Source organism: Loxodonta africana, chromosome 16 (assembly GCF_030014295.1).
Source record: "Loxodonta africana isolate mLoxAfr1 chromosome 16, mLoxAfr1.hap2, whole genome shotgun sequence".
Taxonomy (NCBI): Eukaryota; Metazoa; Chordata; class Mammalia; order Proboscidea; family Elephantidae; genus Loxodonta; species Loxodonta africana.
The window spans coordinates 69,818,808-69,832,266 of NC_087357.1; the positions used below are offsets into that span (position 1 = coordinate 69,818,808).

At 50.7% G+C, this 13,459-nt stretch overlaps 1 protein-coding gene across 20 annotated transcripts in view; it reads left to right on the top strand.

Moving 5' to 3' along the window:
• The window catches only part of CDH23 (cadherin related 23), a 524,046-nt gene that overhangs the window by 275,626 nt on the left and 234,961 nt on the right, over positions 1-13,459 (top strand). For 14 of the 20 annotated variants that reach the window (XR_010318119.1, XR_010318120.1, XM_064269675.1 and 11 more), the window contains one exon: positions 4,067-4,126. The exons of 3 other annotated variants lie outside the window; for them this stretch is intronic. Coding sequence is in view for 14 of the 17 variants with exons in the window: in XM_064269675.1 (XP_064125745.1) it covers positions 4,067-4,126 (60 nt within the window). In the remaining 3 variants the exon portion in view is untranslated. Of the gene's footprint in view, positions 1-4,063; positions 4,127-6,523; positions 8,208-13,459 lie in introns of those variants that run through there. 3 more of the 20 variants (XM_064269688.1, XM_064269689.1, XM_064269682.1) reach the window with 3 other exon arrangements.

Here is a 13,459-nt window from a genome sequence, read left to right on the forward strand (position 1 = left end):
TTATTCATTCCTCTGTTGATGGACACTTGGGTTATTTCCACCTTTTAGCTGTTGTAGATAATGCTGCAATGAACACTGGTGTACAATCACTGTGACCTTTGGTGAGTCATTGAGCCTCACTTTACTCATCTGTTTAAAAAAAAAATCAAAAAGAAAAAGAGTATATCAGTCAGTCTACAGTGCAGTAACAAGTTAACCCCAAAGCCTCAGTGCATTGATACCACAGAAGCTTCTTTCTCAGTCAGGCTACTTGTCTGTCCAGCACGTGTTGGCAGAGAGACCCCCCCCCCCCGCCGCCCCACCCCGTAGTCACGTGGAACACACAATCTGGAATTTCAGTCATCTCCACAGTAGGGAAGAGACCACTAGAGGGCTAAGCACCAGCTCTTCTGTGCTTCATCCCAGAAGGGACATTGAGACCTCTGCCCACGGCCCATTGGCCAGACTAGTTACGTGCCCCCACTTCACTGGCCTGAAGGCTGGCGGTATAGGGGAGCAGTCCGCCACGTATTTGTCTCTGCCATGGAGGATCTCAGCAGGCACGTGGAGAGGAGGAGATAAGATGATGCGTGTGTAGGGCTTAGCATGGGGCCTGCCATGCCTAGGTGTCAGCCAACATTACCATCCACAGAGCTGTAGCTCCCTGGCTTCCATGCATAGGTGTCAGCCATCATCACCATCCACAGAGCTGTAGCTCCCTGACCAAGGCTGGTACGGGGAGCGTCTCCGCAGACACCCAGAACCTCCAGAGTCCTGCTCACTGTGACCAGTTGGGGGAGCTCAAGGTCACCCTGACCCCTTCAGTTTTGTCCGCAGCTCCCTTTGCTAGAAGCCCTGTCTGAAGTGTCTGCAGGAATGTTGAGGGGAGTCTCAGCTCAGCCTGCTTGCCTGTAGTGACTGTCCCTGCCCAGGCACTTATGCTGTGGTCAGGGAGCCCAGCACCACCAGGGACCATTCCCTGGTCTCCATCACTGCTTTCCCAAAGGAATTGGCCAGTCTCTGACCATAGAGGACTGGCCTTCTCTCCACTTGGGTCCCACTGCTCCAGGGCCCAGCGATGTGCAGAGAGAGAAACTAACAAGGCCATGGAAGAGAGGTGGCCTAGAAGGCTAGACACCCCCACTGAGGTTATCTGGGCCGCTCTCTGATTCCTGGATAAGAGGAAGGGATAAATCACTTTCTACCTCCAGACCTGTGGTGTGTGTCTCCCACCCCCTCACCCCTCTCCAGAGCTCTGGAGGGATTCAGGACTGTCCGGGTAAATGCTCCCCGGGCCCCATCTTAGGTGTAGAGGAAGGAGCCCCCACGACTAAGGGCCAGACCCCGGTGCACATGTGGAGTGCTCAACCATGTTGCTAGCAGGAAGAAAAGAGAGGCCCCTAGCACTTGGGCACTGCCTCAGTGTCCAGGATCTGGGAAAAATCGGGGAACCTCAAAAAATAAATCAGGCAGCTATTTATTAATGAAATTTTTTGCATAGTCTTTTCTTGCAATTCCCTTTCTGGAGGGAGAATACGGCCATTGGAATTTGTGTCTGGGTTGAAGGTGACTCAGGATTTGCTGGATATGGCCGCAAAATATGTTCACTGAGCAAATTTGGAGGCGAGAAGGGAGAGTGAGGAGAGGAGAGAGTCAGACACTTTATTCTAGACTATAGAACCACATGGTTCTCCCCTGCACTTACTACCATCGTGGTCTTACGATCATTAGTGGGATGATTTCATTTATGTCTGTCTCCCTGATTAGACTGACCCATCCGCAGTGGGGACCTTGTCTGTTTCTGCTCAGCAGTGCAACCCAGGGCCTGGTACTCTGCCAGGAACTTGGGAGGCCCTCCCGAAATATGTACTAGTTGAGTTAATGCAGGGTGAAATAATAATAGCTGTACCTGGAACAGATGTGGAAACCTTGGTGGTGTAGTGGTTAAGAGCTTCAGCTGCTAACCAAAAGGTCAACAGTTCGAATCTACCAGGTGCTCCTTGGAAACTCTCTGGGGTGGGTCCACTCTGTCCTATAGGGTCGCTATGAGTTGGAATTGACTCGACGGCAATGGGTTTGGCTTGGTTTTGGGGGGACAGATGTGATCTATCAAATAGAAATGAGGTGGCTCAGGACTTTTGCAAAACGGGGTCCTCAGTGGCCCTGTGCTAAAGCCCAGTTCCTTCTGAATTGGTGTAGGAAGGAGGACCTCCTCAGAAGCCCACAATGGGGCAGTAGAGGATACTGATGGGGAATGGAAGGAGAAGGAGGAAGCTGTTCAACCTCTCAGTCAGGACTTTGCTGTAGTTGCTGCCAGGCACTCCTTGGAAACTCTATGGGGCAGGTCTACTCTGTCCTATAGGGTCACTATGAGTCGGAATCGACTCTACGGTAGTGGTTTATGCCTAACATGGATGCGAATCTGATTCACAAAGACCAGATACAGCCTGTGCCATCTCCCGCAGAGGGGAGATTCTGCTTAGTCCTTTTCTGAACTCAGGCTCCGCCAGACCATTCAAGACAACAAACGGGCTTGAGATCGTTTCTATCTTCCAGGGACTCCATCTGCTTGTCAAGTCTCCTGGGTAATTTCTTCTCTTTTGCCCGGCTACGAAAAACTCCGAGAAGCCAGGGAAGGAAGGGATGGGGCTGGGCTGGAACCAACAACAGCCCATTTGTCCAGTGTGACAGTTGAGATGCAAATAGATGGTTGTGATGCAAATCACACACACACACACACACAAAAAAAAAAAAAACCCTCTCAAGGCAAAGGCCTGGACATCAGCCTGTGGCCTAGCTCATCTCTGAGTTTCAGATTAAAGGCTGTGGAGCCTCGTCTCCCTGTGCCCAGCTCCTGGGCGTGCCCTGGGCAGCCGCAGTAAATAACTGCCTACTCACCTGTGTGGATTCCTACCACATCCTTACCCCACCCCCTTGCTCTCAACGTATCATTTGTATCTTCTCCTGTTTGGTCAGCTTTTCCTCTCCAGCCCTTGCCTGCAGCCCTCCCCAGCTTCCCCATCAGCATGGGGTGGCTTGGTTGGGATGGCTGGAATTCGCTGTTCTATTGTCCTAAAAACCACTTTGCTTCTTCGACAAGTAGATGATCTGTGTCCTGGGTCCTCTCTCCGAGGGGTTAGGCTAATAGAGGGTGGTGCTTGAGATTGTCCCTGCCTCTAGCTGCTTTGCGAATACCAGCCAGGGTTTTTGGTTTTAAATTTGTTTTGTATTATCCACGACCCCTCCTGGTTTACCCAAAACCAAAGCCAAACCCATTGCCATTGAGTCAATTCCGACTCATAGCGACCTGATAGGACAGAGTAGAACTGCCCCATAGAGTTTCCAAGGAGCCCCTGGTGGGTTCGAACTGCCAACCTTTTGGTTAGCAGCCATAGCGTTTAACTACCGGTTGACCCAGAGAGCTCCTCGCACTCAGGAGAATGCCATCCATTTACATCGTATCTTTCTTCTCAGGAGTTAAAAGGGTTTTTTGAGCCACTTAATTTCTGTCTCACTTCTGACCCACAGCATCTCAGGTTGTTTTAGCCACTGTCCTTGAGAATAGTTTTATGAGGGAGAAGAGTTGGAGTAGGGAGAGGGGTACCATTATCCCCCCGACAGCCCTGTACTGCCATGGCTGGATGCTTCTGGGAATTGGAAAGGCCTTCAGATCTCATTCCTGCACCAGCCACCTGGCCTTTCTGAGGGACTATGTTGAAACTTGGAGTCCCTGGGTAGTACAAATGGGTCATGTTCTCAGCTGCTAACTGACAGGTTAGAAGTCCGAGTCCACCCAGAGGTACCTCAGAAGAAAAGCCTGGTGATCTACTTCCAAAAAATCATCCACTGAAAACCCTGTGAAGCACAGTTCTACTCTGACACACATGGGGTTGCCATGAGCGGGCATTGACTCGGCAGCAGCTGGTGGTAACTGGTACGTTGAAACCTGTGCAGCTGGGGGATTATTCATTCATTCACTTGAACATTGTTGCCCACCTAGTACGTGCCTGACGCTGTGGTAGGTCTGGAGAGATGGGGCTGAAGACGTGGTTCCTGCCCTCCATAACTTTATATTTCCTTCTAGTAGGGAGCCCACGGGAACAAACCAGCATCGTCTCAGGGGACTGTTGGCAAGACAATAAACAGAGTGAGTGATGAGGTGGGGAGAGGGGCTGTTTTAGACAGTGGTCTGAGAAGTCCTCGCAGGGAGGTGACTTTTGAGCTGAGGTAAAGTGGTGAGGAGGAGACAGCCGGGAGAACCTGCAGAGGGACCCCGTTCCGGAAGCGGGTGCTCCCCTGCAGGGTCAGAGGTCCCGACGAGGTCCTGTTTCTGAGGAGCGCAAGAGAGGTCTGTGTGGCTGTGCAGGGGAAGGGTGAGAGAACGGGAGGAGGGGAGGCTGTAGTGGTCAGTAGGGCCAGGCCTTGTCAGCCACAGGAAGATGTTTTTTGTTACTGTGACCCCAGTGGAAAGCCAGGGAGCTGACATGGTCTGAGACACCTTTCTTAAAGATCCCCCTGATGGCTGTGCTGAAAGTGGACAGTCAGGGGCAAGATTGGGAGCAGGGAAATGCAATTCAGTCTCCTGCAGAGGAAACTCCCACCCCCTTGGCCACCTGTTCAGCAAGCAGGTGCTTTCTGGTGTCTAACTTGAGGCTTTCATGCAGTTTAGCCATTTTCTTCTTAACATGTTTTACAGGAAGCCTAAGAATCTCCAACCCCCAGGGTTTTGAACACTGGCTACCGTGTTCTGCTTCTAGGCCTACCCCAACTGCCCAGAGAAGGTGGGAGGGAGAGCGGAAGCCGGGTTCTCCCTTCAGGTCTGCTGCTCACTCGCTGTGTGATTTCAGGCAGGCTACACCCCCACTCTGTGCCTCAGTATCCACCTCTGGAAAACCATGGGTTGGACCGGTCAGTCTTGTTGAATCTCCGCAAATCCTGACATTCTTTTTGTCTAAGAGGACTTGGATGGAAAGGGGAGTGTGCCAGCCTCGTGCTTCCACCTCACTCCTGCCGCTGACATCGGGCCCCATCCTCCTTTCCCTTGAACTTGCTCCCCCTTCAGGCACAGGGACCTGAGCCTCTGTGGGCCTCTTCCCCACCCCACCTCTCCCAGCTGGCACGCATGCTTGTCTGTCTGGTACCACCTGGAGCATTCCTTCACAGGTTAATAAGTTGGAGGCAGAGGAAGTGGTTAAAAATAAGGGCTTTGAAGTCAGGCTGCCTGGGTTCAAATCCTGGCTCTACCACTTTTGAGCTGTGTGACCTTAGGGAACTTATCCAACCTCTCTGATTCAGCTTTCTTGTCTGTAAAATGGAGACAATAATAGTACCTACCTCACAGAGCAGTTAAGAGGATTAAATGAGTTAATACATGTATTTAGAACAGTGCCTGGCCTATTGTTACTATGAGAGAACTTGGGTGGTACAAACCGTTAATGCACTCGACTGCAGACTGAAGGGTTGGAGGTTCAAGTCCACCCAGAGATGCCTCAGAAGAAAGGCCTGGTGATCTAATTCCAAAAAAACCAGCCATTAAAAACCCCGTGGAGCACAGTTCTACTCTGACACACACGGGGTTTCCATGAGTCGGAATCAACTCTATGGCACCTGGGGTTTTTTGCTATTATTATTACTCGCATCCCTGGAAGATGTGTGTATTGTTTTACCCTTTTCGGAAACGAGGAAGCTGAGATTCAGAGAAGTTAAGGGAGTTGTTCAAGGTCGCACAGCCAGTGGGTGGTGGAGTTTGGCCTTTAGCTCTCAATCCTTGGCTTCTGGAATGTGCTACAGGGCCCCCCATTTGTGGCTGCGGCTCCCACTCTCTCCTATCTCAGCAGTGGTTTCCAAATGCTGGTGATTTCCACTTCTGCGTCTCTGTAGAGGAGATGAGCTTAAGCGACAGCGTAGACATGAGTGGCCATATCACGTCAGCACACTTAAATATGAGAAACAATGATGAGAGTGACCACCTTAAAAGGAAGTGAGGACCCTTCCGCCCCTGTGGGTGGACAGTCAGCCTCCTCCAGCACGAGGCGGGTCCCCTCTGGGGTCCCTGAGGACTATAGGGTTGAGAATTCCATCACAGGGTTTGGGGTCCACTGGGCGGCCATCTCAGAGATTTGGTCCTACCAGGCAGGGACCCTCCACCTCCAGCACGGCTGGTGGGGAGGTGAGGGCTGGAGATGAGGTGACAGGGAGCGCCCGCACCACAGAGGTGAACAGAGACACGTCTGCCACAAGCTAATTCCACACGATAGTGTTTCAGGCAGGAGATGACACGATTCATTTGTTTGAGGGGCATAGAAAAAACAGATGGAATTGCCCACCTCCCCAGGGAGAAAACATCACCGAATAAACAGATAAAAGAAAGCAACTGACGGAGAAAATGCCATATTCAGGAACACCGGCGGGGAGGAGGTTAGGAAGGGAGATGGCAACCCTGGCGGTGATTTCTCCCCATCACCCTCCTCGTTTGCCATTCCACCTGTGTTCCAGCCCTGTCGGGAGCCACAGCTCATAGCCTTGTGTTTACATTTGTTTTCAGGCTTGTTCCTGTTGTGTCAGTCTGTCCAGCCTCTAGCTTCTCCAGCCGCCCTCCCCATGCACCTCTGCAAAGGTCGTGCTCACGGGTGTAGACCCTATGGGCCTCTCCCCAGCTTCCTTTCAGTCCAGGGGTTCTTAACTCAGAAGCCCACCGGCCCCCACCCAAGGCATTCAGGAACCTGGAGAAAGAAACAGATGCATCTTTATTTTCGCTAACCTCTAACTGAAACTTAGCATTTCCCTCGATGACGAACGTAGAAATGAACCACCGTGGTATCAGCAGTACCTGTGACTTTGACCCCAAGAGAAATCTCAGATATTTTCATATCATATCACACACGTGGCAAGGATCACAAAATACCCTTGACGCTCATCGCTACTTTGCAGTTCCAGCAGTTGGTAGACCCACTGCTAAATCTTACTATGGCATGCTTTAGGGAGGCATACACAACGGTGGCGCCATTTTAACAAATACTCCGATAACTGTATTTCAGAATAATTAGTTGCCTTCGTGACCCTGTGTATTTTACTTCATGCAATTAACCACGTTATTCTGAGAAGGCGTCTGTGGGCTTCACCAGCCTGTCAGAGGGATCCTTGATGCAAAAAAGATTCAAACCCCCTCCTTATCCCTCTGTCTTCTATAGTTATGACTTCACCCCGCTCCCCACCTCGGGCTTTTCCTAAGGCTGACATTCCGCTAGCTTTTAGAGCTGGCTTTCTTAGCCATTCACCCATTTGGGGTGGGGGCGTAGGTGCAGGAGGAGACAAGACCAGGCAAGCAGTTTGCTCCGTGTCACACACTCAGCTGAGAGTCCGTTGTCCAGCTCTGGACCTGGCAGGCCCCTGCTCAACTGAGCCCCCTAAGTCCATTAACCAGCATCTACTTCTTGGTGGCGGTGTTAGCTGCCATCGAGTCAGCTCTAACTCATGGCAACTCCATGCACAATGGAGCAAAACGCTGCCTGGTGTCTAGGGTCTTAAACGCTAGCAAGTGGCCATCTAAGATGCAACAATTGGTCTCAACCCACCTGGAGCAAAGGAAAATGAAGAACACCAAAGACGCAGGGTAATTATGAGCCCAAGGAATGGAAAGGGCCACATAAACCAAAGACTACATCAGCCTGAGACCAGAAGAACTGGATGGTGCCTGGCTACAACTGATAACATCCCTGACAGGGAACACAACAAAGAATCCCTGAGGGAGCAGGAGAGCAGTGGGATGCAGACCCCAAATTCTTGTAAAAAGACCAGACTTAATTTTTTTTTTTAATGGTCTGACTGAGACTAGAAGGACCCGGAGGTCATGTTCCCCAGACCTTCTGTTGGCCCAAGACACCATTCCTAAAGCTAACTCTTCAGACAGGGATTGGACTAGACTATGGGATAGACAATGATACTGGTGAAGAATGAGCCTCTTGGATCAAGTAGACGCATGAGACTATGTTGGCATCTCCTGTCTGAAGGGGAGATGAGAGGGTAGAGAGGGTCAGAAGCTGGCCGAGTGGACACGAAAAGAAATAGAGGAGGGAAGGAGTGTGTTGTCTCATTAGAGGGAGAGCAATTAGAAGTATATAGCAAGGTGTTTATAAATTTTTGTATGAGAGTCCGACTTGATTTGTAAACTTTCACTTAAAGCGCAATAAAAAAAAAAAAAAAAACTCTGCCCAGTCCTTCACCATCCCCATGATCGGTTTTGGATCAGACCATAGTGTTTTCATTGGCTGATTTTCAGAAGTAGATCACCAAGCCTTTCTTCCTACTCTTAGTCTGTAAGCTCCTCTGAAACTTGTTCAGCATCAAGCCTCCACACACAGACTGGTGATGATGAGGTGCATTGGCCAGGAATCGAACCTGGGTCTCCCACATGGGCGGCGAGAATTCTACCACTGAGCCACCAATGTGGTGACACAGTAATCCTAAGTCCCTGCCTCCCCCGAGGATGACCCTGACCACCCTAAACTCCCCCTGCCTGCTGATGTGGCCCCGGCATGGGCCTCCAGTGTTCCTATTTTCCAAAGCAATTCTAATTAGAAACCAAAGTCTAGACACAGTGAAGAGAGGTAGGGGAGATGGAGGGGCAGGCCGCCAGCTTCCCGTGGAGGCAGATGTAGGTTTTTTCAATATCTGTAGCTGTATGATTTTGTGATTATCTAGACCCTTCTTTTCCCTCCATTAGGGAGATAATTGGGATCTGGCTGGAAATCGCCCATCCCCTGGAACGGTGGATCAGGGCCCACTGAATCCCCCCGGGAGGTATACAGGAAGTGAATGGAATGCCTCCAACATTCTCTCTCTCTCACCCAGCTTGTGATTTCATCCGCAAAGTATGCTGGGAGGTAGGGGGGTGAGGGCTTTTGTCCAGGGAGCAGCCAAGGCAAGGCAGGTGAGAAGGAGAGGCCAGCATTGCCGTACCCCCACGCCTTATGCCGGTGGGACCCCACCTGGCTTTGCACCAGGACCCTAAACCTAGGTTTCTCTTATTTAGAGAAGGTTCTCTGGTGATTCTGATGTGTAACAGGGGCTAAGAGCCAGCCCAAGGGATGTCATTGTAGGCATTCCACAGCTGTACCTTGAGTGCCTGGTACTCTGGTCCCCAGGTGACCCTCTTTCCCACCTTTGTTCCCCCTACTCTCAGTCCTGACATTGGGCAGGGGTCTGTTGCAATCCCTGTATTGCCTCACAGCTTCAGCCCATATTTCTCAGGTCCCTCCCCCAAGATTTAAACTCTCCAGGAAAGTATCTGTTGACTTCAAAGCAAATCCATTCTGGAAGCGAAGCCAGGGGGAGCAGATCGGTCTGCCTGTGCTGTTTCCCATTAATTTCTCCCCAGTTGCCTTTGCCGAGGCTCTTATTATGCCGATAATGATTATTAGGATTTTTCTGTCCGTGGCTGCATCCCATGGTGCGATTCCTCCCAGCATGCTAAGCTCCAACCTCCCCAAGGATCAGAGGGTGTCCTCGGTGGTAATTCAGACACCTCCGAATTTAGTCTCGTCCATAAATCTAATTAGCATGCTATTTACACCAGGCCCCGTAGCCCTGCAAGGGGTGTGAAGCAGAGCCTATTGGCGGCTCTGGTGCCAGCACCCATTCCGCACCCCCTGCCTGCCCCAGTTCCTTTGGCTCCCCGCAGCTGGAGTCCAGCTTTCATGTTGGATTTGGGGAATTGGTCCCCTTCGCTTACCTCCCCTTTGGCCTCCTTCCCCACTGCCACTGTCACCCACACCCCTGAGCAGAGCTGGCCTGGATGGAGGGAGTGGGAATCACTTTACCTGAGGAGTCACGCACCCTAAATGCAGCGGCTGGGTCTTCCTGAAGACACCCACCAGGATCAGAAGCAAAACTAACAAACTTCATCCTCATCCCTCTTCCTCCCTCCATGGCCTCTTGGCTGGCCCATGTCCGCCATGGTGCCCCTTCACCGTTGGCACCAGGGAGCCCCGTTTAGCCGTAGAACATGGTTTGTTGCTCACACTCCCCCTGCCTGCCCCGTTCGCCACAACTTGTCACACCCCCACAAGCATAGACGGTGTGTTTTGTCAACCCCTTGCCTTGAAGGATGGGGTAAGCTCAGCTCAGCTGGGAGGTGTGCCCGTGTGTCTCACCCTATCACTGTGATCATGCGCTGTGAAACATCCTAATCAAGAAGTAAGAGGAAGGCAGAGAGCCCCGCTGGGCAGCTGTGGAGAGGGAGGGGCCCCCGGAGGTCACGGAGGAGTCCCACCCCAGGTCCTGTGCCCGGCTTCACTTTCCCGACCTCCCGTTGGCTCTGTCCACTGGAACAGACAATGGTGCAGAGACTGGGGGTGGGGGAGCCCTGATTTGTAGCACTGGGTGATCTCCTTGGTGTAATACTACTGTGGCTGATTTGAAACTGCCCATGTGATGTCAGCAGCCCTTATAGATCCTGGAAAGTCCTGGGGTGGGGACAGGCAGAGGTTTCAACAGCACTGCTATCACTGTGTCCCCGAAGGCATGGGGCAGGCCCTCCATCTCCCTCTCCAGCCCTCAGTATCTCCATCTGTCACCCACTTAATTTGAGAAAGGAATTGAGAGTGAAAAGAAAGGTTCAAAATCAAGGTTGTTATCCATTTGCATCCTGGCTAACAGGCATGGATGTTTTCCTGCCCTTTGTCCTGACAGATGCCCTGAGTCTAGTGTCAACAGGCAGATGATATTGCTGCTCTTTTCACATGAGCAAAACTAGGCTCAGAGAGGGCATCTTTTACATAAGATCACACAGCAAGACAAAAGATAGCCAATAGCTGGCTAAGCACTTGAGGTAGCAGGTGCCCATAGGCCTGGGGCAGGAAAGGGAAGAGATGTCCTAGAATGGCTTCTCCATTGATTGGGAGATGGGGATGAATTTATTCATTCATTTGTTCAACAAGTATTTGTTATGCACCTACTAAGTGCCAAGCACTATTCTAGGTACTACAGATTCTTCAGTGAGTACAATGGACAGAGTTCTGCCCTCAGGCAGTGTACAGTCTAGTGGTGGAAGACAGACACTAAAGACACAAACAGATAATATATATGATGACGGGTAGTAATAAGAGTCATGGAGAAAAATAAAGCAGAGCAAGGGGCTTCAGGGAGTACTGGGGAAGGGGAGAAGGTGATCAGAAGAGGCCTCTCTGATAAGATGGCATTTGAGGAGAGACCTTGGTGAAGTGAGATGAGGAGGCAGGTGGATATTTGGAGGAAGGGCATTCCAGGCCGTGGGAACAGCAGGTGCAATGGTCCTGGGGCAGGAGTATGTCTGCATATCAAGGAAGAGCAAGGAGACCCATGTGACCCATGTGTTGGGAGAGAAAGGGCTGTAGATTGTAAACTTGGGAGCCGTTGTCAGGACTTGGGCTTTCACACCCAGGTAAGGAGCAGGGGAGTGGCTTGATCTAATTGAAGTTTCAAAAGGAACATCTGGCTGCCAGGGGGTGAGTAGACAGCAGGGGGCAGGGGCAAAGAGGGACACCAGTTAGGAAGCAGTTACCTTAATTGAGATGATACATGGTTGTGGGTTGAGTCAAGGTGGTGCCGTGGAGGTGTGAGAAGTGGTCAGCTCCTAAATCTACTTTGAAGGGAGCCCAAGCCCATTGCCATTGGGTTGATACCTACTTATACCGGCCCTAAAGGACAGAGTAGAACTGCCCCATAGGGTTTCCAAGGAGCACCTGGTGGATTAGGGGACCAAAAGTTCAGCAGAATATAGATCTTAACCACTGCGCCACCAGGGTTTCCTTTGAAGGGCGAGTCAGGATTTGCTGATATTTTTTATGGGGATATACATATGATTATGGGGAGAGGAGGCTGAGGGAAGGAGGGAGTTCAGAATGACCACACAAGGGTTTGGCCTGAGCAGTTAGAAGGACGGGGTTCTTAGCTGTAGAGATGGCAAGGAGCAGATTTGGTGAGGCAAAGGTGGAATCTCAGCATTTCAAATGGAAATGTGGGGTGTGCTGGTAAACGTCCAGCTGGCTCTGGGTGAGGGCAGGGGTTGATTTGTAGCCTTTGGTGATCTCCGTGGCATAGTACTCCTACCATGGCTGATTTCAAGCTGCCAATGTGAAGTCAGCTGGATCTCATAGATCCCGGGCATTTAACAGTCAGTCCTCACAAGCCTATGGGAGCCAAGCCGGCCCCAGCCACCACCATGTGGATCCAGGCTGAGAGGAGGGCTGAGGGCACCGTAACAGTCACATTAGGGGAGAGGAGGATGAACCAGCAAAGACACTGAGAAGGAGCTGCCACTGAGGGAGCCGAGACCCAAGAGGGAGCAGTAGAGGATGGAAGAATGACTGAGGTGGTGGAGGGTTAGCAGTAAAGAGACTGGATTCAGGAGATGGACTGGCAGCCAGAGGAGGCAGCCGCCCCCACATCTATCAATCTTTGGCCAATTAGCATATGTATCTGTGTTTACTTTTCTCTTTTCAGCATAATGACTCCCTTTAATTGCCTTCATTATGGAATGTCCAATTCAGCTAACATTTATTTACAGAGCAGGCCTTCCAGGCTTTTTTTTTTTTTTTTTAATCCATTTGGCCCTCTTCTCCCACTGCCTCTGAAGCCCTCCTCTGGCACACTGGGTGGCTAACCTTCTTAGAGTAACTTCACCTTCCCAGTTCTGTGGGTCCATGCGGAGATGCTACCAAGTCCTGGTAGGGATGGGGCTGTGCTCAAATAAGGAGGTGGTACAAATGGTTAACGCGCTTGCTGCTAACCGAAAGGTTGGAGGTTCAAGTCCACCCGGAGGTGCCTCGGAAGAAAGGCCTGATGATCTACTTCCAAAAAATCAGCCATTAAAAACTCTATGGAGCACAGGCCTACTCTAACACACATGAGGTCGCCATGAGTCAGAGCCGAGTCAATGACAACAACAACAATAAGGTGAAGTAAAAATTCAATGAGTCTCTAAGGCTTTATGCTGAGTGAAAGAAGCCAATCTCAAATGGTTACATTCTTTGTGATTACATGACATTCTCAAAAGACAAAACTATAGTGACTGAGGATAGGAGTTAGGGGTGGGGGAAGAGATGCCCAAGGGAGTTTTTGGGGTGATGGAGCAGTTCTGTGTCCTGATTGTGATGGTCGTATCACAAGTCTATACATGTGGTAAAAGGTATACCAAAAAAGTCCATGTTACTGCATGTTAATTAAAAATTGAATTATAAATTATTGAGAACCCTCTGCCCCCCCCCCCAAAAAAGTTGAAGTGAGAGATGTTAGCATGAACAGCACTGCTAGCGGACTTTTAGGCTCAGGTAGCACGGTCCTTTAATTCAGCAAGAATGTAATACACACCTTCTGTTGTTGTTGTCAGGTGCTGTCGAGTCGGTTCCGACTCATAGCGACCCTGTGCAACAGAACGAAACACTGCCCAGTCTTGCACCATCCTTAAAACAATTGTTGTTATGGTTAAGCTGTGTCAAGCCAC